This window comes from Muscardinus avellanarius, assembly GCF_963383645.1.
Source record: "Muscardinus avellanarius genome assembly, chromosome: 7".
In the NCBI taxonomy this organism is placed as follows: Eukaryota; Metazoa; Chordata; class Mammalia; order Rodentia; family Gliridae; genus Muscardinus; species Muscardinus avellanarius.
Window position 1 is genome coordinate 60231501 of NC_137793.1, and position 26441 is coordinate 60257941.

Genomic DNA, 26441 nt, shown 5'->3' on the forward strand with positions numbered 1-26441 from the left:
CTGTGAAATAATATAATTTAAATGCTTGATGGAACTATAGTTTACAACTGTAGTTTATCTTCTACTAATATTGTTATTATTTCATGCTTATTTACATTTAACAGCCAAAATAAAAGGAAATTTTAACTCAGTGATGCTACATCATTATAACAATTATAGTTCTAAAAACTATAAAAATTCTTTACGTAAATAATCCCATTCAAATAGAAACATTTAAATTGATAGATACTACATTTGCTTCAATAAAAATCTATTCACAACTATTTTAAATTTATTTACTAAGCTGGGTATGGTGGCATACTCTCAGTACTTAGAAGGCTTGAGACACAGGAGGATTGCAGGTTGAATTGCCAGCCTCAGCCACTTAGTGAGGCACTCTGCAACTTAGTAAGACCCTGTTTGAAAATAAAGAATAAAATAGGGCTGGGGGTATAGCTTGGAGGTAGAATGCCCCGGGTTTTATCCCCAGTACTGCAAAAAGAAAAAAAAAATTGTGTCCCTAGACTTAGAAAAATTAAAAAATGACTAATCATGCCAATATTTGCTTTAGTTTCAACTTATATATATTATATTTAGCCTTACATTTCTGATCAGGCTGTTTCTTTGTTATTACCTAGTTTCAACAAATGTGTTCTATGGAGGTCACTTCCTGCCTAAATTTTCAAGTCAAAGGCCAATATAAGTGGTTCAGTTATGTACCAAAGATTCTTTAACAAAAAGCTGTTTATATATAAGTGCCTTTATATGTATACTCAGCAATGCGTGCGTGCATGCATGCATGTCGGGGGGGGGGTGAGAGAGTTTGTGTGTGCAGGCTTTTGATTACATATGTCAGCTTTCATTTCTTAGCAGCCCTGTACAAATTTTCATTTACTTAGTCATATCCAGCATTGTGTAAGGCTTAGCACAAATACTAAGTCAATGTAGAGCTATCTAGACTATACTTTTTTTTTCTTAATCAGGCAGTTCTAACATTCTGCAAAAGCATACTTTTTCTGTTGTTGCTTCATTGGCTTTAGACAGATTTTTTTCCCCCATCTCTTTCCAGATGTTTCTACTATGCCTCGTGGCACTCCATTGTATGGGCAGCCATCATGGTGGGGGGATGATGAGGTGGATGAGAAAAGAGATGGCAAGCCAAACTGCAAGCCTGATGACAAAAACCACGAGACCAGGACGTCAGGTAAACACATCTCAGTGAAAGTATTTAGTCTTATAATCTAAGCAAAAATCTGTCTACCCTGAAAAGAGATGAGCCATTGTTCTGTAACTTGATTTTTTAAAAGAATGTTTTAGTGGCCTTATTTTTCACATAAAATACTAATTGAATTTCAATATAAAGTACTTTCACTTAAAGTATTTTTCCAACTTATGCGTTTGTAATTATATAAATGACATTTTAATTATTTTAAAATGATTATTTAAAAGAGTTTGCATGGGAAAGAGGGATGGGGAGGGAATTGGCTGGGAATTGGGTAAGGGCTAATTGGCTTATGATTGCATGTATGTCTCCACCATCTTTTATCTCATTAAGATGTATGACTACAATGTAACAATAAAAATTATTAAAAATACAAAAAGAATAAAAAATAGGGCTGAGGGTGTAGCTCAGAGGTAAAATGCACCTGGGTTCCACCCCAAAAAGAAAAGAAAAAAAAAAGAGTTCACCAAAATGGCAGCTACACAGTTTATGTTTTTATTTATTTTATAAGCATAGAATCATAATTTAAAATAATTTCTATCATGTTCAGAAATGGAATAAAATTACAACTTCTTTAAAACTTCACCATGTTCATTTTGTTGGGATATGGTAACAACAACATTACTGAGTTTAGCCAGAATGAAGAAATCTTTCTGAGTCACATTCTCAAATTAGTAGTCAAGGAACATATTCTTTAGTTGATGGAATGGCTCAGTGGTCCATAAACCAGAAAACCAATATTTCCAAGAAATAAATGGAGGTCACAAGTTGTCTGTGATGTAAAGACATTGAAAAGACACCAGAAGGACAAAGCAGCCAGTTTTCATGACATCTGCAACTAAGGATTTAAAACTGGAGAAATTAAGTACAGGCCTCAGGGATCAGTATGGCATACTTAGGATATATTCCACCAGAACTCTTCTCAATTTTTGACCTTTGATTCTAGTTCTACAAGATAAATAAGACAGTTTTCTTAGCTGGAGAATAAGAATGCTGTTTGTTTAGATTTTCTCTGATTATACCAGGATACAAGTCTAAAAAAACTGACATTATCAACTTGCTCTTATGGGTCCCAAACTGAAGCTGTCAACTTTGCAAATAAATTTCATCACAACTTGTTTCTTTCACCAACACAGTGTTCCTCATGCCCAAGCACGCGGTATTAGTATTATTCAGCATGCCTTCAGATATAACAGAACTGCTCTCTACCTACCTATATGTCTGAGGTCTTCCAGGTTGTTCAGTGCAGCATCTCAGGCTGTTGTTATCTAGCTGGTTGTCCACAGCAGTTGCATACTGAGGGAGTTTCCTCTCACACTCAAAAGACTGCCTACCAACAGCAGTCAGGGGTGCCTCTACTTTGAGCACATCCGGCAGAAAAAAGAAAAGGTTGCTTCCAGAAGACCTCCCCGAATGTAAAAGAAGAATGTTGCCAAGTCTTCAGCCCATCTCTCATTGGCCTCTCACAGGCTCAGGGATACATCACCTGCTTATTTCAGAACCAGGACCTGTTAAGGCATACAGCATTATCCATATACCACTCTTAACCAGAACCTGGTGAGGCGTACAGCATTATCCACACACTGCTCCTGTTTACCTTGAAGCTGAGTTTTCTCTAAGGCACTTGAGCTGTGTCAGGGAAGAGTGGATACTAGAGAACATTGGAGTCCTTACAGGAAGGAAAAAGATAGTAGAAAGCAATCAAGAATGCCTACTTTATTTGAAAAGTTTTCATCTTCCTCTCCTTTCACTTTATCTATTTACCTACCTACTTATGTTGCTTTTTTTTCTCCCACGGAGCCACAATTGAGCTTACCTTAAGCCTCAGTCCTCTTGAAGCTTATTTTACATAAAAAATTCTAAATTGATCTTTCAGTTTTTTTCAAGAAACAATAGTGACTCCCTTCTGCTTACCAAATTTTAAGATTTTTTTCTTTTCAGGTCTTACATGTCAGCATTCTCTCATTTTGCCCCACTTTCCCTTGTGGGCCTTTTCTGTTTTCAGAGTTCTCTCCCAATGCATCCCCATACAAATTATGCTGATTCCTGCTTCCTCTTCTTCAAGAGGGACATATAAACACAGATATTAAATGATACCAAAGTCTTAAAGCCTGATTCTAAAATATATAGGTTTTGGATGTGTGAAACCCATAAATTTTATGGTTTAGAGTATGTATAAATATTGTATAGTAGACACAGCTATGATTTATAAGAATAGTTCCCATTTACCTGGTACCTACTTACCCAGAAACATTTCTAACTGCATTGTATGCATTTAATCCTCATTATACCTAAGGATAGTTAATTTACTACCACAGTCTCCAGCTAGCAAATAATGGAGCTGGAATTTGAATTCGGGTAGCCCGACTTAGAAGCCATTGCTCTTAATTATAAGCAATTAAAATTTTAATGATCATTATTACTCTATATACACACCTCTCCAAAAGGAGTCTACTTCATACAGTGCACAGATTTAAACTTTAAAAACACACAGGCATTAAAAATTGACCCCTCATACCTCAGCATAATACAGTAAGTTTCATACTGTCTCATTAAGTGTCATTTCAGATGACTGAAAACTGTCTTATAATCTTGAGATGGCTTTGGGAATAAGGGATTAAGTGATTTATTTATTTATTTATTTTTTGCGGGTCTGGGGATGGAACCCAGGGGCATTCGACCTTTGAGCTACACCCCTGCCATATTTTTTATTCTTTATTTTGAAACAGGGTCTCACTAAGTTGTAGACAGCCTTACTAAGTTAGCTGAGGCTGTCCGTTAACCATGATCCTCCTATCTCAGCCTCCCGAATGCTGGGATTACAAGCATTTGCCACCATGCCAGGCTGGATTAAGTGATTTCTGTCTTGTGCTCTATCAAGTTTTGCTGACCAATAGCCCAATGAAGTTTCTACTTGTTTTCTCATTACTATGAGAATATTACTGCTTCATTTTTGTAATTTGTAGATTAAAATACAAGATGAAGGAAAAAGTTTATTTACCTGGAATAATTTATCAAGTCAGCAAAAATTATGGAATCAGATTTGAAATGTATACCAAAAGTTTAATTTTATCATCTTGATGTTAAAGTATTTTTAAGAATTATTATTATTATTATTACTATTATTTTCTGGTCAGGGAATGGAACTCAGGGCTACTTACAGGCTATGCCTCCAGGCCGCCCTTCTTTCTTTCTTTCTTTCTTTCTTTCTTTCTTTCTTTCTTTCTTTCTTTTCCTTTCCTTTCCTTTCCTTTCCTTTCCTTTCCTTTCCTTTCCTTTTCTCTTCTTTTCTTTTTCATGGTACTAGGGATGGAACTCAGGGGCATTCTAACCTCCAAGCTACATTTTTTATTTTTTATTTTGAAACAGGGTCTCACTGAGTTGTAAAGGGCCTCACTAAGTAGTAGCTGAGGCTGTCCTCGAACTGTGATCCTCCTGTCTCAGCCTCCCAAATGCTGGGATTACAAGCATGTGCCACCACACCCAGTTTCTATTTTTTCTTTATTTTGAAACAGGATCTCACTAAGTTGCAGGCTGAGGCTGGCCATGAACTGCAATCTTCCTGTCTCAGCCTTCCAATCTTGGTTACCAATTTTTAGAATTTAAAAACTTAAGGCCAGGCGTGGTGGCGCATGCTTTTAATCCCTGCTCTTGGGAGGCGGAGACAGGAGGATCGCGCAGGTCCGAAGCCAGCTGAGCTGGTTTAAGAGACCCTGTTTCCAAAAATAAAGTAGGTCTGGGAGTGTAGCCCGGAGGTAGAAGGGCTTCCAGGAATCCCAGTGCCACCAAAACAAAACAAAACAAAAAAAAAAAAACCTTAATGCTGGCTATTTTTTTTAATGTGGATCATACTGAAAATTGCATATATTCAGACTGTGCTTGGTGCCCTCTCCCACCCCTTACTTACCCTTCCCTCCTCCCAACAATGAGTGTCCAGATTGACCATGCTACGTTCATACTTTTACACATATTTGAATGTAACTCCTCCATTATTCAACCTCTCTTACCCTTTCATTCTAGCTTTGCTGAGGTTTCCCCTCCATTATCTGGAGTCCTTGGAGAATATTATGTTAAGTGAGATCAGCCAAGCACAGAAAGAGAAGAGGCATGTTTTCTTTAATACTGACTATGAAAGGTGCATTTTCTAGAAACGATTATAGAGTGTCTGCTACCTAGTCATTTTTTGTATTTCCCTCTGTGGGTCCACATATATACAGAATTCACTTAACAACATAAAGCCTGAAAAAAACTTAAAAGCAAATATTTACATTAGAATAACCAAGCTTTCCTGAAAATGTGTAAGTTTTGAATCAGACTAAGGAAAGTTTGTCCTCATTTTAGCTAATGAGTTCTTCTGTTAAAGTATCAAGATTAAGTTATAAGTTGCCTTCAGGGCCTATGAATGTTGTATACATTTTGAAAAGGCATGTAACTGTAAGTAGTAGATGCTTGGCTCATTTTATATTGATTTTTAATCCAATCAAATAAATTTGGAAGCTTTCAATTCTTTTTAGCAAAAGGAGTTTTGTAGAAGTCCTCATTTGAAGTACTTCACTAGGCTGTGTTGGGTGGATGTCTTAAGCAGAATGAGCCATGGTAATTACAGTCTTTGTCATCTTGAATTAGTTGAATATTTAGGGTTAAGGTTGAATATTTAGTGTAGAAGAATGAAGTGAACATATATTCTGGATTATGTGTATTATAAGTAACCCTGAAAATAATAATCAAACTGGGCGTAGTGGCAGACGCTTGTAATCCCAGCACTCAGGCTGAGACCGGAGGATCATGGTTTGCGGACAGCCTCAGCTACTTAGTGAGGCCCTCTGCAACTCAGTGAGACCCGGTTTCAAAATAAAAAATGAATAAAAAATAGGGCAGGGGGTATAGCTCGGATGTCGAATGCCCCTGGGTTCCATCCCCAGACCCGCAAAAAAAAAAAAAAGTCACATAATCATAAAATCCCTTAGAAACATGAGCAGATCAGCATCAGTTTCTCTTCTGTTTTAGATAAGCAGAATTCAATTCTAGCTTATTAAGTTATTAAATCATTTTTTAAAATATAGTCATTGAGATTAATAATAAAATATTAGAAACCAGGCATGGTGGCTCACACGTGTAATCCCAGCATTTGGAAGGATGAGATGAGGATCATGGTTTGTAGACAGCCTCAGCTACTTGGTGAGGCCCTTTGCAACTCAGTGAGACCCCGTTTTAAAATAAAGAATAAAAAATAGGGCTGGAGGTGTAGTTCAGAGGTAGAATGCCCCTGGGTTCCATCCCCAGAATAATAATAATAATAATAATAATAATGATGATGATGATGATGATGATGATGATGCACACAAATATTTAGTATGTCATCTAGTTTAATTTGGTGTAAACAAAAGTTTTGAAGAGAACTGAAGATTAGATTTGTAAATTACAGAATATGTCATCAGTATTCTAAGAAAGGAAAGCTGGGTTTTTTTCATCTTAATTTTGAAGACCACTAATCATCTTTTTAGCAGGTACTTCATTAGGACCATACTTCCATCTGCTTTTATCATCCTCAGGAAAATGAATCCCCTTCACATAATGCATTTCAAGGTGATTGAACTTTAACTTGTACAAGTGACAATTTATAAAAGTTTAACCATTTTCTAAGTTTCTGTTAAAGCATTACTCATATCACTGCTTTCTTAGGAAACAGAGAAGGCTGAGTATAATTTAAGTTTTTTTTCTTTATGACTCAAAATTGTAATTTTGAGTATCAATTATTGAACTACAATATCTTAAAATGATGTCTTCAGGAACCTTTGAGGTATATAAGGTTGCCCAGTATACTGAGTAGTAATAGAGCAATGTTTTTAAGGGTTTTTTTTGTTGTTGTTGTTTTTAATTGTGTGGGGGTTTTTTTGTTGTTGTCTGTGTCTCTAGCACTTGCTTTGATAATGTAGAGTTTTTCCAATATCATTCTTTCATTTTTATATTAGCAAAACTAAGTAGATTTTGAAAAGAATAATTTTTACACTGGAAATTGTTTTCAGATATTCTCTTTGCCTCGTTCTTAGATTTTTTTCATAATTCATTATTTTTATTTTAAAAATGGAGCTTGACTTACTATTATATCCCACATGTTTGCGTATAGGGATGTTACTTACCCATTTTTCTTTTTCTTTCTTTCTTTTTTTCTTCTGGTATTGAATATTGAACTCAGAGGCATTCTACCTTCAATCTACATCCCTGGACCAATTATTTATTTATTTATTTATTTATTTATTTATTTATTTATTTATTTATTTATTTTGGTGGTACTAGGGGTGGAAACCAGGGGTTTTCTACCTCCGGGTTATACTCCCAGACCTATTTTATACTTTATTTGGAAATAGGGTCTCACTAAGTTGCTGAGAGCCTCACTCAGTAGCTGAAGCTGGATTTGAACCTCTGTGATCCTCCTGTCTCAGCCTCCAAAGCACAGGGATTACAAGCCACCATGCCTGGCTTTCCAATTTTATTTCTTATTTGGAAACAGGGTTGCACGTGGTTAATAAGAGCCTGGCTAAGTTACTGAGGCTGGCTTTGATCTGCTATCCTCCTGTCTCAGACTCCCAATACTGTGATTATAAGCATGTGTCATCCTGCCTGGCTCACTGTCCTATTTTTCTGTAATCTACAGGCAGATAGTTTTATGATTATTTAATGTTCAGAATGTTGTTGACAAGTTAATGATATTACCTGATGCACTAAAATTGAATTTTGGAAAGTTAGGTGAAAATATTAAACACTTGACATAATATAAGGAAATGATTAGAAACAACCTAGTTGTCTTGTATTGCCTTTTCTTAATACAAGTTGTCAGGGAATGAGTTTTCTACCAAACTGCTTAAAAACAATGGATTTTTGAGCTTAGAGAACATCATCTCATTTGAACTCCTTGATAGTAGACCATCTTGATAATAGACATGGTTCTTTCACTTCCTTCACAATGGGCAGTTTAATCTTTAATTTTTCTTTTTCACATTTGTACTTTGTAATAACAAATACTTAAAGCATTTTAGTTGTTTTTATTTGTGTAGCTTAATGTGTTTCATTTGTAAAAACATCAAATTTTATACCTGGTGTTGAGGCAACAAAAGACTCTTGATAGTGTTCCAAAGTTGCTTGTTCCTTGTGTTAATGATCTGCGACTTACAGTTCAGCCTTCCTTCAAGCACTGCTTTTACACTTGTGCATATTCTGGTCTATGTAAAATAGTAAACTAATTTTCTTCCAGAGTTACTGGCTGGGAACTGCGTTTTCTATTTTTACATATTTCTTTCATACTCCTGCTCAAATTGTCATGCTGAAAGCAGACCACATGTGTTATCTTTACCCACCCTCAAATGTGTCTTAAGTTCTTCCAAGGATCACACGTTAGTAATACTATTTTTGTCATCCAAAAAGTCATGTTTCTGAGTGCAGTGGTAAAGAATGGTAAGTGGAATCATCATTTCCAGAACATCATTTACAAATTCACTTCATGTTTATAACCTCATTTGAGTACAAATAGCTCATTCTGCTGAATTGATTAGGAAATTTATGATTTCCATATATATATATCAAACCTGCTTCTCCATCTTCATGTAATTTTATTTCTTTTGCACTTTGATGATTTCTGAACTATGTTGGAAAAATTACAGTCTTAGCTGTGCAAGGTTCGTCTCTTAACTGCATTAATCTCTTTTGCCATTGCTGCTGCTTATCTTGCATCTTTTGTGCATAATGAATTGGCATCTTTATAATAAAGATCCTTTCTTCTCTGTGACTTTTTTCCTTGTGTTATAAATTCCATTATTTTTCATCCAGACTGATCTCCCTTCTGATTCTTATATAGTAATGCAAATGGTCATTACCAATCTTTCTCAAATGCTAAAAGCTCCCAAATATTTTGAATTCTCTCTTATTTTTCTTATTAGGGTGCAGCGTAGATGCCAAGCAAGTTGAGGAACAGTCTGCAGCTGCAAATGAAGAAGTACTTTTTCCTTTCTGTAGAGAACCAAGTTATTTTGAGATCCCTACAAAAGAATTCCAGCAACCATCACAACTTGCAGAAAGCACTATTCATGAAATCCCAACAAAAGACACACCAAGTTCCCATACAACAGGTGCAGGGCATGCTTCATTTACCATTGAATTTGATGACAGTACCCCAGGGAAGGTAACTATTAGAGACCATGTGACAAAATTTGCTTCTGATCAGCGCCACAAGTCAAAGAAGTCTTCTCCTGGAACACAAGATTTGCCAGGGATTCAAACAGGAATGATGGCTCCGGAAAACAAAGTAGCCGACTGGCTAGCACAGAACAATCCTCCCCAGATGGTATGGGAAAGAACAGAAGAGGATTCCAAAAGCATCAAAAGTGATGTTCCGGTGTACTTGAAAAGGTTGAAAGGTAAAGCGCATTGATCATTTCAGAACTCCCTATTGTGTATAAAAACAAACAAACAAACAAAAAAAACAAAACAAAAAATCCCTTGGTCTTCTTAGACCAAGAAAACATCTGCCATTTCAAATCTTGTAGTTAATTTTAAAGCTCAAAAGCAAGCCACACTGCCATGTCCAATTTACTCATTCTAAATAGTTTTTCTTCTTCATTTTCTTGCCAAAACCTCTTGCAAAAAAATTATTTTTGTGAATTTTTATTTATGCCATTAAAATATTTTTTTTCTGCTGGGTGATTACACACTTGTGATCCCAGTACTTGGGAGGCTGAGAGAGGAGGATCACACAGGTTCAAAGCTAGCCTCAGCTACTTAGTAAGGCTCTCAGGAACTTAGTGAGATCTTGTTTCCAAATAAAATATAAACTAGGTCTGGGAGTATAGCCCAGAGGAAGAAGGCCTTGGGTTCCATCCCCATTACACCCCACACACACACACACACAATAAATATATATATATATATATTTTCCCCCCCCCCATGGAAATAAAAATCTTAATCCGGTTAACCATTTCTTGATTTAAGAGAAATATATATACAGTTCTTTTCTCTTTCATGATGCTTCTATTAAATATTTGTATCTAGATTGTGGAAGAAATTTTAGGCCATTTGGTATGAGCTGAAAGTTCCACTTGATGAATATAGTCACAGTTTTGATTAGGAGTGCTTCAACTTTTCTTTCTTACCGGTTACTCATAAAACACTTATTTTTAGCTGAGATATGTTTATTAGTTATCTATTCATCTAATTTTAAAAACTTGCAACATTAAGACTTTATGAGAATCAGTTGAATGTTAGTTTATGAAAATTACTACATATCCCTTTTTGGTATTAGCACTTTGCCAAAAATTATTAAAACTCTATACCTATATATTCATGGCATCGGTTGATCAGTGTTTTCCATTGGTTTTACAGCTTAATTTTCTAAAAAAAATCAGTGAATACAGATTTGTTAATAACATGTTTATTTAATAAGCTACTTTGAAGGAATTATTTTGAATAAATTATGATTCTACTTCATTTGGCACTTAAGCATGTTATGTGATGGGTACTGAATAATTTGAATAAACTGAAGAAATGACTAGTGACAAGACTGCCCTAGCTTAATCCAGAAACTTTTGCCCCAAGAATCTTAATTATTTTTCTTTCTCTTTTTTAATTGGTGCATAATGATTATACATAAATAACCAATTTGTTGATAAATATTATATTTGTACATGCACATACTATTATACTTCTGATTAGCTTCTAATCAGATATTTCAGGATTTTTATATGTGATTCTTTGTTCACACCCATTACAATATTTAACTGTAGTCATTAGCAATTATCTGGCATATGTACTTGTGAGAGGTGATTGTTAATTCTATTAAACAATATTAGTAGATAAGTGAGACCTAGATATGTAAGTATCAGTTAAAACTTATAAGTAAAAGCTACTCCTTTGTGAAATATTCATTTTTAAGACGTTCCCTGCTACTGAGCAAAGCACATTTGTGATCCTAATTTCAAATAAAATTAAAGATCATATGCACACTGTATCTCTACATTAATCATTAGGTATTTAAAAACTTTACCAGAAAGTAAATAATCAAATTACTGTTTTTAAAAGTTGATTTATAAGTAGACATATATTTCAGTATGGTGCATTGTTGTGAAATCTTCTTTGGGATTTGCTTTAAGCCATTTTATAAGCCATCCAAGAAGATGGTTTTGTAAGTAAAACTCATTTTTGATCCATGATAGATTTATTTTATTTCTCCAGATTTAGAGATGATATTTGACTTTCTCCAAAAGTCAGAGCTACTGTCATTAGGTAACAATTTCCCACAATATAGGATACAAAAGGATACACTCAGACTCTCACTAAAACACAATTTTATAGCAGTTATTAACAATCTTATAGAAACTAGAATTTCAGCAACTGTGTTTAAATCAGTTAAAAAATTGAAAGTAAACAAATCAAAACAAAAACACGTTGCTCCTACAAGAGTAAAGTGCACGCGCTTTGGGACAGTGAGGAAAATGATGTTCACAAAGCCCATACACTTTCACCCTTTAGGAGAGTTGCAGCTTCTTTTGGCTACAGCTACTGACTAGGTACGGCTGACCTACCCCAAGAAATATTAAAAGAAGTTCAGTACATGGAAGCATGGTTAATGACAGGCAAAAGGGACCAAATTAAAAAAAAAATTCCTGGTGAGGAGAGTTTTTTAGTGATCTTTTTGTTGAATTTAAACCATGCAGCTCTGATCAGATGTCTCACCCTGTGCAGTTCTGAAAGATACAAGAAGAAATGTTTCCATAAAAGAAAATAGCTAATCTTAATCTATAGTAGGAGATAGAGTATTTATTTATTTATTATTATTTATTTATTTATTTATTTATTTATTTATTTATTTAATGGTACTGGAGATTGAACCCAGGGCATTCGACCTTCAAGTTACACCCCTAGTCCTGTTTAATTTACTTAGAAATAAGGTCTCACTAAATTGTTGTGGCTGGCTTTTGTACCTGCTCTGCTTCTGCCTCAGCCTCCCAAGTACTAGGATTGTAGGTGTGTGTGCATCTCCATGCCTGGTTTACAGTAGAAGTTTTAAACTATGTTATAGTAAATATACTTGAAAAGATCTGATAGCACTAAATGCCAAATTTTATATATTGAATTAAAAATTAAATTCTGTACAGATAGTATTTTCATTAAAATATTTGAGTGTCCATTTTTATGTTATTTTATCTTATACAAAATAGTTATGTTATTTTCAGTCCTTACAAACTGATTTCCTTTTTAATATATTCAATATAACAGTAAGATAGGGTTTTAAAATTTTAGTGTGTGTGTGTGTGTGTGTGTGTGTGTGTGTGTGTGTGTGTGTGTGTGTGTTTTAGTGGGAATAGAACCTAGGGACATTGTACCTCTGAGGTACACCCCCAGCCCCCTCCCTTTTTTTTTTTGCGGATCTGGGGATGGAACCCAATAGTATTTGACTTCCAAGCTACACTCCCTGCCCTGTTTTTTTATTCTATATTTTTGAAACAGGGTCTCACTAAGTTGTGGAAGGCCTCACTAAGTAGCTGAGGTTGTCCGCGAACTGCGATCCTCTGGTCTCAGCCTCCTGATGATTAATCCCTAATGCTGGGATTACAAGCGTGCGCCACCCCGCCCGGCTCACCCCCAGCTATATTTTGAAACACAGTTTCTCTAGGTTGATGAGAGTCTCACCACTTGCTGAGGCTGTCCTCAGACCTGAGATCCTCTTTTTCTCAGCCTCCTAAGTACTGGGATTAAAACCGCGTACCACCATGCCTGGCTAGTAAAATAGATATTAACTGTAATTTTTTTAAACAACTTTTGTATTTGAACTAGTGGTTTTATTTGGGTTTTACTTTCCATCTAAGATGAAAATTTGTAATTTCTAGATTAATTATATAAGCCAGAATTTCCATTAATTAAGCTCCATTTTTTTTCTTTTCAGGTTACATTTTTGAGTAGTTCATAGTTTTGTTGTTGTTGTTGTTTGTTTGTTTGGCTTTTTTGTGGTACTGGGGATTGAACCCAGGGGAATTCTACCTCTGAGCTTTATACCCAACCCTTTTTATTTTATTTTGAAATAGGGTTTCACAAAGATACCACATGCTGGCCTCGAAACTGAGATCCTCCTGTCTCAGATTCTCAAGTAGTGGGAGTACAGATATATGCCACTACACTGGCCGAATAGAGTCTCAGATTTGTTTATTATATCTGAGTTTTTATTTTACTGATTACTATCTCTTTAATGGGAACGCACCCTAAACTCTAATATTTTGTATTTTATTCATTCCCTATTTCCCTTTCCTTTTGCTTTTCCAAAACATTACCCTTTTCCTGTGTGTTCTCCCATTCTCTTCTCTGAGTCTTCTTATGCCTTTTACCACATTTTTACAGCTGGTCTTTTGTGTTAAATTATTACCACAATTGGTAACTTCAACTTCTTCCTTAGACATGCCTTTTGCTCTTGTTTGTCATATTATTCAATTGGTGTTCACATTAAAATTTGTAGCTCAGAAAATTTAAAAATGAGATTTAGTCCTGGAAGCATTGAAATACGCCAGTGTGCATTCCAGTGTACTAGATTCATTTATAGCTTCCAAAGAAAGAATTTATCATTTAAGCCCTGATTTGTGAGTCCATCTGAAACATACATAGAATGACTTTTGACTTTCTAGTAATTATAAATTATAATAATACAGTAATTATCATGTGATTATTCTAAAGTACTTATTAGGTAAAGAAAATTTTAAATCACTAAAAAAATCAAGCAATTTTTTTGTAATTTTCTCCAGTTTCTAGCAGAACTATGAGATATAATTAAGTACCTAATGGTGAAAGGAAAGTGGTATTTTCAAAGCTGGGCGAGGTGGCACACAGTTGTAATCCTAGCATTTGGGAGGTTGAGACAGGAGAATCATGGTTTGCGAGCAGCCTCAGCTACTTAGTGAGGTCCTTTGCAACTCAGTGAGACTCTGTTTCAATAATAATAATAATAATAATAATAATAATAATAATAATAATAGGGCTGAGGGTTTAGCTTGGAGGTAGAATGTCCCTGGATTCCATCCCCAGTAACACAAAAAAATGTGATTTTCCAGATTCAAATATATTCCCACTTTATATGCCTTATGGAGAAAACTTCTGCTTATTGTTGGCATCATGTTGATGCTGAGTAGGTGCTTAGATTTATTTAATGATTTCAAAGACTATTTTTTTCTTAATAGGCTTCTTCTCATTTTTTATTTAACTCTTAAGCTACCAGAAATTATAGTACAAATGCAGTTTTCAAAATTTCTCATAGCTAGAAAAGCACTTGGAAAATTTGTGTGGTTATTAATGGGAAATAAATATTTGAATCTTTTTATTAAAAAAGAAAGGCCTGCTAAACTTTTGAAAGTATTGAACATTTTCACAAATTAATATTGTCACATTTTTGTTATTTGTGTTCCTTTTTTTGTGTGATGAAAAGTTATTAGTAGTATCATCCTTGACTTGCTTTTTTTCTTAAATTTTTGTTAAAAAGGTTTAAATACAAACTATGACAGATGATAGAGCATTGCATATCTGTTAAGGCATTAATTAATCATATAAAGTTAAAATTTAGAGAAAGAAAAGCAACCCTATTCAGTTGTCTATAAAGGCTCTCATTGTTGCTTGATAAAATTGGAATGTAACCATTGCAATTGAGGGAAGTCTGCAGAGCCTGTTACTGAAAGAACATATGACTTTGGATCGAAAAGGGGGAGGGTTCAAAACAAATAGCACTTTTGTATATGCTTTCTATTTTCTACATGGGATTTTTTTCTTCTCTGTTATGTGATTTCTTTTTTGCGTCTAGGAAATAAACATGATGATGGTACCCAAAGCGACTCAGAAAATGCTGGGGCTCACAGGCGTTGTAGCAAACGTGCTACTCTTGAGGAACACTTAAGGCGCCACCATTCAGAACAGAAAAGGCTACACAAGGTCCAGGCTCCTGAAAAGCATCAAGACCAGGCTGTTGTAAGTCAAACTGTTTTTATGATTGTATTCTTTGATAAAGACGATCCCAGAAAAAGGTCCTATTCTCTAACTCAAAGTATAGGGATCTCATTTCAGGAAACTACTTATTCAGCACCACAAACAAAACTTGGAAAAAGCAAAATCTCCAACAGCAGATGCCAAAGTGGTTTCCTTTGTCTTTACAGACTAGCTCTGCGCATCACAGAGGGGGGCATGGTGTTCCACATGGGAAATTGTTAAAACAGAAATCAGAGGAGCCATCGGTGTCAATACCCTTCCTACAAACTGCATTATTAAGAAGTTCAGGGAGTCTTGGGCACAGACCAAGCCAGGAGATGGATAATATGTTAAAAAACCAAGCTACTTCTGCTACTTCTGAAAAGGATAATGATGATGACCAAAGTGACAAGGGTACTTATACCATTGAGTTAGAGAATCCCAACAGTGAGGAAGTGGAAGCAAGAAAAATGATTGACAAGGTAAATAACTCAAACCGGGGTGTGATGGTAGTCGTGTGGTATACTTGACTGTTGGAAATCACTGGAGAGTCAATAATGGGCTGTTTGCGTGCAGCCAGTGATGTTGGAACTTCAGGGTTTGTAAGGGAGCTGCAAGACTAACAGACTGAAATGCTATCTTACTTTATTCATTACTTACAGTCTGAATTTGCCTGAGTTTCATATGTAAGGTCCTGTACACTTACATTGTTTGGACCTTCAAAAGCTGTGTAAATTTAAAGTAGGCTTTAAGAATAGTATACTTTGGACATTCTCACTTTGCATTTCTTTATATCACAACTAAAGAGACTGCCATGACTATGATAACGTAAGTGTAAATGTTAACCACAATTTTCCTGCCTACTGCTTTTATATTGGAAGCAGAGGAAAATACATATGTTTTAGTTATCTTTGTCCTTATTTTATTTACTTCAATTCATTGCTGTTTTTGATGTTGGGAAAGCAGCATAAGAAAACAAAATCAAGGTTTTATATTATCTTTATATTTAGCCAGGTTTATTCCAAGTCATGGTGATTATCTACATTTTAGATACTTTTTTTATGATACTGGTTAAGGTGTATAATGATTGTTTACAAAATAATTTTTCCCAATTGTTTCCATGGCAGTAGAAAGTTGACTTTCAAAATCAGGTATTTACCTTCTGGAAAATAACATAAGTTTGGCTAAACATTAATCTCTTGTTTAAATTCTTGTTACTCAAGAAAGTGTGCTCCCTGAGTAAGCAATATTAGCATCATTTAGGAGGCCCATAGCAAACTCCCACAGTCATGCTCTGCATTAAAAACAAGATCACCAGGCAGTTCCTATGCATGTTACCATTGGAGATGCACTAGTTTAGATGATGAGTTTCCAGAATGGTATCTCAAGGAGTGGGCCAGATAGTTAACCCTTTGGAATGCAGGAAAAATATTAGGGTTAATGTTTACTTTTGACTTAATATTTGTTATTTATACTTTGGAGTGTGTTCTCTAGTGTATGCCATTTATTACTACATTGGCATTATATTGGTATGCATATATAATTTCTAAATATACATTTATCATGGAGTAGTACATAGTCAAAAGTATTTTCCTATGGGAATGCGTAACTCTAAACTTTTAGAGACCCTTTTGTCCAGGAAATAGATAATATGTAAACAATAATATTATAGTTGTTAAGAGAAATAGGTAATATGTAAGCAATAATATTATAGTTGTTAAGAAGAGAAATACAGGTTTTAATAAACACTAGCTATTTCATTCATACTGATTTTTTTCATTAAAAGATTATTTTGCAGTCAATTGCTTTATATATATATTACAGTATTTAAAAACATGTATACTTGGCCGGGTGTGGTGGTGCATGCTTGTAATCCTCGCGCTTGGGAGGCAGAGACAGGAGGATATTGCAGGTTCAAAGCCAGCCAAGCTGGTTTAAGAGACCCTGTTTTCAGGGGCCGGATTGTAGCTCAGTGGCAAAGCGCCTGCTTTGCAGGTGTGGCACTCTGGGTTCGATCCCCAGTTCCAAAAAAGAAAAAAAAAGAGAGACCCTGATTCCAAATAAATATATAAAATAGGTCTGGGAGTATAGCCCTGAGGTAGAAGGGTTTCCAGGAACCCCAGTACCACCAAAAATAAATAAATAAATAAATAAATAAATAAATAAATAAATAAATAAATAAATAAATATTTACAATAATAAAAACATGTATACTTGCAGGTAAAAATCTGGGGTTAAGTATAAACTCTGCATGTACTAATTTGTACCATTGGGTAAATTAACCTCTAAGCCTGTGTTTTATTTGTCTCTCAAATGGAGGCTGAGACAGGAGGATTGCACAGGTTTGAAGCCAGCCTCAGCTACTTAGTGAGGCCCTTTGCAAATCAGTGAGACCCTGTTTCAAAATAAGGAATAAAAAACAGAGCTGAAGATGTAGCTTAGAGGTAGAATGCCACTGGGCTCCATCCCCAGTTAACCCCCCCCCCAAAAAAAAAAAACAGGAAGGACTTTTACTAGGTTTTAAAAAGAATTAAAAAAACATAAAACATAAAAGTTTTATGTTTATCTTATGATAGTCCTTTAAAGATTAGCCCTGTTTATCTCTACACAAGGTACTGGCAAATCCTGGGAAGTTCTATCAGCACTATAAGTGTCAAATGTGAAGCCAAAATGTGATCTCAGGACAAGGGACCAGCCAGGCCAGGACAAAAGAGAGCCAAGAAAAAAATTTTTGAAGATGAGGCTTTTTAGGAAGCTGTTGGATAGAAAGAGGATGATAAAATCAGGTCCCCTGATTAACCTGTTGCCTGTAATTATTATAAGCACGTTTTCCTTCTGAAAGACAGCCCCAGTTTTGCTAGCAAATTATATGATCACATGATGGGTAGAGAAACCCAGGATTTTAGCAAGAGTTTATTTGCTTTTTTAAAAATGCCCCATATTACATTTTTATTGTTCTCTAAATATGGGCATTCACTATCGATTCAGACAGTAACAGAGATATGAAGCCGAGTGTGGTGGCGCACGCTTGTAATCCCAGCATTTGGGAGGCTGAGACCAGAGGATCACAGTTCATGGACAGCCTCAGCTACTTAGTGAGGCCCTCTGCAACTCAGTGAGACCTGGATCAAAATAAAGAATAAAAAATAGAGCAGGGGTTGTAGCTCGGAGGTCGAATGCCCTTGGGTTCCATCCCCAGACCTGCCAAAAAAAAAAAATAAAAATAAAAATAAATAATAATATTAATAATAATAATAACAACAACAACAATAACAACAGAGATATGTTCTGATAAATGTTAGGCAACTTGCTGGTATGAGAATCACAGAGGATACTTAAAGGAATAATGGCAGTTATGTAATTAGATAAATAATTTTGTAGTTCTTAGTTCAAACTAAAAAGCAAAACTAACACCATACTACAGGAGAAACTAGAGGATTGCTGTATTAATATTGTGACTACCAAAGGAATAAGAAAATAACTTTATTTTTTTGTTTTTTGGTGGCACTGGGGTTCCTGGAAGCCCTTCTACCCCTGGGCTATACTCCCAGACCTATTTTTACATTTTTTTTTTTTTTTAATTTGGAAACAGGGTCTCCTAAGCCAGCGCGCGTGGCTAGCTTCGAACTTGCGCGATCCTCCTGTCTCTGCCTCCCAAGCGCGGGGATTACAAGCGTGCGCCACCATGCCCGGCCAATAACTTAAAATTTTAATAGCTATGGTGAAAGCCATATAAATACCAGATTTGGGCTAAAGTCAGACTCTAGGGAAATAGGAGCAGGGATCCAGGAACCAAATGTCTATAGAAGATTAAATAACCTGTGGGAGCAGAGAAAACAGAGGCCAAGACGAGGGGGATTGAAGGTTTAGGAAGCACTCTGGGAGGACGGGGTAGAGACAGGCATCTTGACAGTCCCTTCGACGACCTCTGTCATCTATGCTCTCCCTTTTGAGTTTGGCTATGCAGGATAGGAATAAGGGATATCAGCAGTTGTCCACTTGAATTTAAATGTTTTTTGTCCCGAAAACTTTCATAGGGTCTCTTTTTCACTTTGATAATTGGGAACTACTTTATCTCAGTGGTAATAAGCAAGGCTTTTTGTTAGGAGAGGGTGAATCAAATTGAAGAGACTGAATTCTTACTCTCAAGAAATGAATGTTCAGTTGGATAGAAATACAAATAAGTGAAAGCCAGGTGTGGTGATACATGTCTGTAATCCTAGCAGTAGAGAGATGGAGGCAGGAAGGTCACTTGAGTCAAGGAGTGTGAGACCACCTTGGGCAACATAGTGAGACCCTGTCCCCCAAAAAAATAAATAAAAAAGATGCAAATTAAAACATTATGCTGAATGCTTTGATAGATAGAAGCTATTGAAGGAAAGGTAAAGTATTAGTAGCTTCAAAGAAGAGACCTTAGGCTAAACCCCTTTCTGAGAGAAGTCTTTAGCCATTCCATTCCAAAGACACCTCTCCCTTGTTTTTGTCTTCAGTTTGTCTCAATTTAATTATAAGCTTTATCACTATGTCATTAGTTCCCCATTTATTTGTTAGCCTTCTCACTCCTGCTGGGGAGTGAGAGAGACAGAAATGTACCTCCATGACTATAGGAACCTAGTGTGAGCATATGAAATTGTCTTCAATAAATACTGAATCTAGCCAGGCACGCTTGTAATCTCCACGCTTGGGAGGCAGAGACAGGAGGATGGCGCAGGTTCGAAGCCAGCCTTGCTGGCTTAAGAGACCCTGTTTCCAAATGCAAATATAAAAAAAATAGGTCTGGCAGTGTAGCCTGGAGAAGGGTTTCCAGGAACCCCAGTACCACCAACAAATAAATAAATAAATAAAACACTGAATCTAATTGTCAGCTGAACTAACTTCCATCATGTGTTATTTTTTTATTGGTACTGGGGATGTAACCAGGGGCTTTCTACCTCTGAGCTATACTCCCAGACCTATTTTTATATTTTATTAGAAACAGAATCTCACTAAGTTGCCGAGAGTGATACTAAGTAGCTGAGGCTTGCTTTGAACCTGTGTGATCCTCCTGTCTCAGCCTCCCAAACTCTGGGATTACAAGCTTGCACCACCACACCTGGCTCCATCATGTGTTATTAATCCCATAGACATTGTCGCTAGGGTTTTCCAAAATTTTGGAATAATATATTCAATAGTACATGACTATTAAGACTTGTTCAGAGGACCACAGTTCCATTTGGCACTGGCCACATAAATTTTGATCATGGTTTATCCTGCTGTTATCTTCAGGGTCTGGACTATTACCCTTGTTCTAGGAGAGTTGCTTTTGGAGAGATGGGATTGGACTAGATATTGAAGTCCCTTGTGCCTACTGTGTATACTAAGGACCTTAATCTTACTCTGACTCATAAAGGCAGTGGAGAGTTATTAAAGTTTGTAAGTAAAGCCAGGCGTGGTGGCGCACGCTTGTAATCCCAGCATTCGGAGGATCGCGGTTCGCGGACGGCCTTAGCTACTTAGTGAGGCCCTTTGCAACCCAGTGAGGCCTGGTTTCAAAATAAAGAATAAAAGTAGGGCAGGGGGTGTAGCTTGGAGGTAGAATGCCCCTGGGTTCCATCCCCAGACCCGCAAAAAAAAGAGAGAGAGAGAGAGAGAGAGAGAGAATAAAAAATAGAGCTAAAGATGTAGCTCAGAGGTAGAATGCCCCTGGGTTCCACCCCCAGACCCGCAAAAAAAAAAAAAAAAATTGTAAGTAGGGCAGTAACATGGTCCAATCATTGGTAGAAGTACGAAGTATGGGCTGAAAATTCAAAAAACTAGATCAGAGAACTAAATTTAAAAACTGCTACCATGTCCAGTAATCATTAGTTAAAATCATCTGATCTTAGGTAAGATGTGTGCGTTAACAGTACAGATTTGGGAATTATTAGAAAATAGAGGGCGATTGAATAGAGAGAATTAAGAGCTGAGACTGATGTTGAGATGATAACACTAAAGTGCCTTTTAGTTTTCCCCCAAATAACGTCGTATTTTAGTATCTAAAGATGAGTGGAAAGTGTATTTGCACTTATCTCAGAAGAAATTATATATATATAATCTTTCCAAAGATATGACCAGGCCAAAATGCCATATCCTTCCTCTTCCCCAGGCCCCAAATTATAAAATTATAGCATTTTAGTTTGTACTTCTGTGCTGTGTCTTTCAGTGGATAATCGTATTTTATGCATGACCCAAAGTTCACTTTTTATAATGGTGACTTACTTATTTTCTGTGGTACCAAGGATTGAACCCCAGGGGCATTCTTCCTCCAAGCTATACTCCCATTCCTATTTTTTATTCTTTATTTTGAAACAGATTTTCACTAAGTTGCGGAGGGCCTCACTAAGTAGGTGAAGCTGGCCAGGAACCTGCAATCCAAGTCTAAATCTCCCAAGTACTGGGATTACAATGTATGTCCCCATGCTTGATATTTCTAAAGATGTATTATGCTTCACATCGAAGCTTACATGGAAATGTTCTATACTAAGAAAATGCTGTTGACTGCTTGAATTGCAGAGAATCATCTTCCACAGTAATAATTTTCCCCCATCTCCCTTCTTCCGCCTCTCTAACAGCTACCTCCCAGAGAACTCATCACAGTACCAGTTTCTTCTCCATACTCCTCCATCAAAACAGATAGTGTTGAGGGAATAGGAAGACCATGTCAGGGATACTACTTCCTCGCCATTCAAGCTAAATGACTTATAGTGAAAACAGACAGCTAAAGAATGAATAAGAAAATTATATGTCATTATAGAGGCTTTACTCTTTATCCTTTTGAGAGATATTTCTCCTCTTAAATTTTATACCACAGACTTGTGAAGTCTGCAAAGTATTTTTTCTGTTCTACCCTTTGGTAACTGTTCATTGTATTAACATATATCCCCCCAAGAGCCTGTTGTTAGCATATTCTCTTCTCTTATGGCCCCTGGTCAGTGCTGATTCTGAAGCAAAAGGTGGTAGGAAAGAGTCCAGAACCAGGAGAATTACAATCAGATTAGAGACTCCACATGAAGAAGATATGTGTCTGTGAGCCAAAAAGCCTAAGAAACTCAATGTAGAAAATGTGGGTCTAGGGGTAATAGTCCAGACCCTGAAGGTAACAGCAGGATAAACCATGATCAAAACTTATGTGGCCAGTACCAAATGGAGCACAGAAAAGGGAGCATATCCAGAGCCCATATAAATAAATATGAGACCATTTACTTTGGGAACCAAGGGAGCAGGAGATCAAATAAAAGTCTTGAGCAATAAAATTTGGCTTTAATAACAAAACAACACTTTGATTTTGGCTTAAATTTTTTTTTCTTCACTGAGCAGTTTTTTAAAAAAGGGTTTCTACCAGGGGAATTTAATTTTGGTCTCTCATTTATTCTCCCCAATCCTTAACTACTTCCATTTCCTTCTTAGGTGTAAGAAAACCTTTCCTGCTAAATTATTTTGTAAAGCCTCAAGAGAGAATGCCCTCCTGTTTTTCATTCAGAAGCCTGATATTTAACATATGAACCCTTATTTTTCTTTCTTTATTATTGTGTGAGATATGATTTATTTTTCTGTTCGAGAGACTTGCTGCTTACTTTTACCTCAGTCTAGTAAGGTCTTTCTTGTGTTTTTGGCATACCTAGCTTCTGATAATTAACTTTATTCTTTTTTATTATTGTGGTAAAATAACTAATAAAATTTGCAAACTTTTCTGTTTTAAGGGAAAGTTTAGTGTCATTAAATTCATTTATAATGTTGTATGACCATCACTCTCATCCATTCTCATAATTCTTTTTATATTAAAAAAAACTGAAACTGCTCATTTCATAATTCACTTTGAAGACACTGTCTCTGACTGCCCTATCTGAAGTCACTCCAGCATTCTACCTCTTGAATCCTACCCATCAGATCACTGCGCATGTGCACGTGTGTGTGTTTAACCACTGGGGATTGAACCTGGGGGCATTCTACCACTGAGCTACACCTCCACCCTTTTTATTTTTTATTGTGAAAGAGGGTGTTGCAAGATACCTCACATTGCCCTCAGAACTGTGATGCTCCTATCTCTGCCTCAATAGGTATTGAGATCACAGGTATGCTGCACTGCCATGCCTGGCTTATTGGCTTTATAAATGTCACGTCTACCTTGTTTACTTTCCTTCTACCTGTCCTCTCTGGAATGATCTTTTTTGACTTGTGGAAGTTTAGCTTTATAATAGTAAGTACAAATGTTGCAGAAGAATATAGATTGCAGCTGGGCGTGGTGGCGCACACCTGAAGTCCTAATACTTGGAAGGCTGAGACAGGAGGATTGCAGGTTAAAGGCCAGTGTACAGTAGTTTAGTGAAACTCTGAGCAATGTAGTTGAGACCCTGTTTTAAGATAAAAATGAAATATGGTTGAGGATGTAGCTCAGAAAGATTAAGTGCCCCTGGGTTCAATTCCCAGTACCCCTTCCCCTATACACAGAATATAGTTTGTGTCAAAAGAAAAGGAAATGTGTATGTTTCAGCAGAGTTGCCTTGGTTAGTAGAAGACAAAAGTCAGCACTGAGTTTTTAGCAATACCTAAATAACAATTTCCAGCTTAAAATCTGCTTGGTCATGCCAGGCGTGGTGGTGCATACTTATAATCTTATAATCCCAACTCTTGGGAAGGTGAGACAGGAGGATCTCACAGGTTCAAAGCCAGCCTCGGCTATTGAGTGAGGCTCTCAGCAACTTAGTGAGACCCTGTTTCCAAATAAAATACAAAATAGGTCTGGGCGTATAGCCCGAGGTAGAAAAGCCCCTGGGTTCCACCCTCAGTACCACCAAAAAAAAAAAAAAAATCTGCTTGTCAAGGAGAGGACACGGCGATGATCATCTGTGTTCAGCTAGATTTTAGGGGTAGAGGGAGGGGATGCATGATACGAGGACAAAATATAGTATCTTTTATATAGAAACAAGATGAAATCTGAGGGTAATTTGTATATTTGAAAGAAGGGGCCAATAGAGAAAATTTAGAAAGTGATGAAAAAGGAAGAGATTATAGATGTAAGGTCTTTAAGGAATGAAGAGAATCAACGACCCTAATTCCAATCCTGACCCTAATACAGGACCAGTTAAGAGAGAAGACAGAAATTTAAGACCATGTTTTTACCCAGAGGTATAGAAGATAGAGTCATGTAGTGCGTTTGAAAAGCTGGAGTAAAATTTATGTAACATAAAGTTGGTTATTTTACCCAAAGTATACTAACTCAGTGGCTTTTTATAAATTTGCACTATTTTGCAATAGTCAGCACTGTCTAATTCCAGAATGTTTTCATCACCCCCAAAAGAAAACTACTTATTAAGTAGTTATTTTCTAATTTTTCTTACTTCAGCCCCCTGGAAACTGGCAATCTACTTTTTGTCTTTATAGTTTTGCTTATTCTTGACATTTCACAGAGAGTTACACTCTGTGTGGCCTTTTATGACTATTTTCACTTAAATAATGTTTTGGGGGTACATTCTTATTGTAGCATCTATTAGTACTTCATTCCCTTTATCACTGTGTGAGTAAACCAGATTTTATGTATTCATTTGATTTGTTTCTACATTGGGCTTTTGTAAGTAATGCTGCTATGAATGTGGGTATAGATACTTTTATGGGTGCACCTTGACAAATTATAAATTACAAAATAACTAACCCCTTTCTGAGTTCTTTCTTCTAACAGTTTTTTCTTGAATTTTAAATTTGAATTTGATTACAAATATGTTACAAAAATCACAGTTGTTAAACATTCAAAATCATTTATTCCATTAAATTTAAGGAACTTTTCTTTTTAAAAGTGAAATTAAACTTTTATGGAAGATTATAAATATTTAAAAGTCCTTCTCTAAATCATCTTGATTTGGTTCCTTGACACTAATGACTAGAAATCTGCATTAATCTTCTGTATTTTGTGTCAGCTGATTTTTGTAGGATGTGGGAACCTCCACATTGATCTGAACTGGGAGAGTCTCTGCTTTGCTTATTCCTGTGGAGAAAAATGTTCTTGTCATCTGAGATTGAAATGTGATTACATTTTTACCTTGACACCTTGGTTTTCTTTCATTGTTATTTCAAAACAAGCCCACAAAAGCTTGGCTTTTTTATTTTTTTATTTTTTATCTTTTTTATTTTTCCCTATGGGAAGGTGAATTCTAAATTGCAAGTCATTTGGATGTTTTTTAAACTAATAAACAAGAGGCTATTGCTATACTTTGTATTACCATATTTATTTATTTATTTTCATGTGGCCCATATTGAAAATGGCATACATTCAGACAGTGCTTGAAATGCAACTTTTCTCCCCCGGCTCTGTCATTGGTCTTTACTTGCTGTCACAGTTAGTAAGCTCCCTATATCTGATGTCACTGAATATTCATCCCTGTGAAGGATTTGATATACTACTATTCCTTCTCCACATGGTTATAGTTTTAGAATTAGAACTGTGTGCTTTTTCTATACAGTCTGAGCTCTTAAATGATAATGGTGACGATAATTAACATGTTAAGCTGGGCATGGTGGTGCTTGCACACTTGGGATCCTACTACTTGGGAGGCTGAGACAAGAGGATCAGGGCTTCACAGGCAGCCTTAGCAATTTAGTGAGGCCATGTTTCTAAATAAAATAAAAGATAGGAGTTGGGCTATAGCACAAAGGTAGAATCCCCCTGGGTTCAATCCCCAGTACCACACAAAAGAAATAATACAGTTTTGAAAAGAATGAAGATAGAATTTTTTTTTTTTTTTTTTTTTTTTTTTGCAGTTACCAGGGATGGAACCCAGGGGGCAATGTACCGCGAGTTACACCTCTCAGCCCTATTTTTTAGTCTTTTTTTTTTTTTTTTTTTTTTTTTTTTTTGTGGTACTGGGGGTAGAACCCAGAGGAGGCTTTCTACCTCCAGGCTGTACTCCCAGACCTATTTTATATTTTATTTGGAAACAGGGTCTCACTAGGTTGCCGAGAGCCTCACTAAGTAGCTGAGACTGGCTTCGAACCTGTGCGATCCTCCTGTCTCAGCCTCCCAAGCACGGGGATTACAGGCGTGCGCTGCCATGCCCAACTAGTCTTTTTATTTATTTATTTATTTATTTATTTATTTATTTTTTTTTTTTTTGGTGGTACTGGGGTTCCTGGAAGCCCTTCTACCTCCGGGCTACACTCCTAGACCTATTTTTTATACTTTTTTATTTGGAAACAGGGTCTCCTAAGCCAGCACGCGCGGCTGGCTTCGAACCTGCGCGATCCT

The 26441-nt window shown here is 36.2% G+C and overlaps 1 protein-coding gene across 5 annotated transcripts in view; it reads left to right on the forward strand.

The window, feature by feature from the left end:
• Positions 1–26441, forward strand: part of CEP170 (centrosomal protein 170) — a gene marked incomplete at both ends in the record, with an annotated part of 120188 nt that overhangs the window by 36147 nt on the left and 57600 nt on the right. For 4 of the 5 annotated variants that reach the window (XM_080699143.1, XM_080699144.1, XM_080699145.1 and 1 more), the window contains 3 exons: positions 1049–1183; positions 9136–9612; positions 15027–15190. In XM_080699143.1, coding sequence (XP_080555269.1) covers positions 1049–1183; positions 9136–9612; positions 15027–15190 — 776 coding nt within the window. Of the gene's footprint in view, positions 1–1048; positions 1184–9135; positions 9613–15026; positions 15191–15375; positions 15670–26441 lie in introns of all 5 variants that reach the window. The other variant, XM_080699142.1, reaches the window with a different exon arrangement.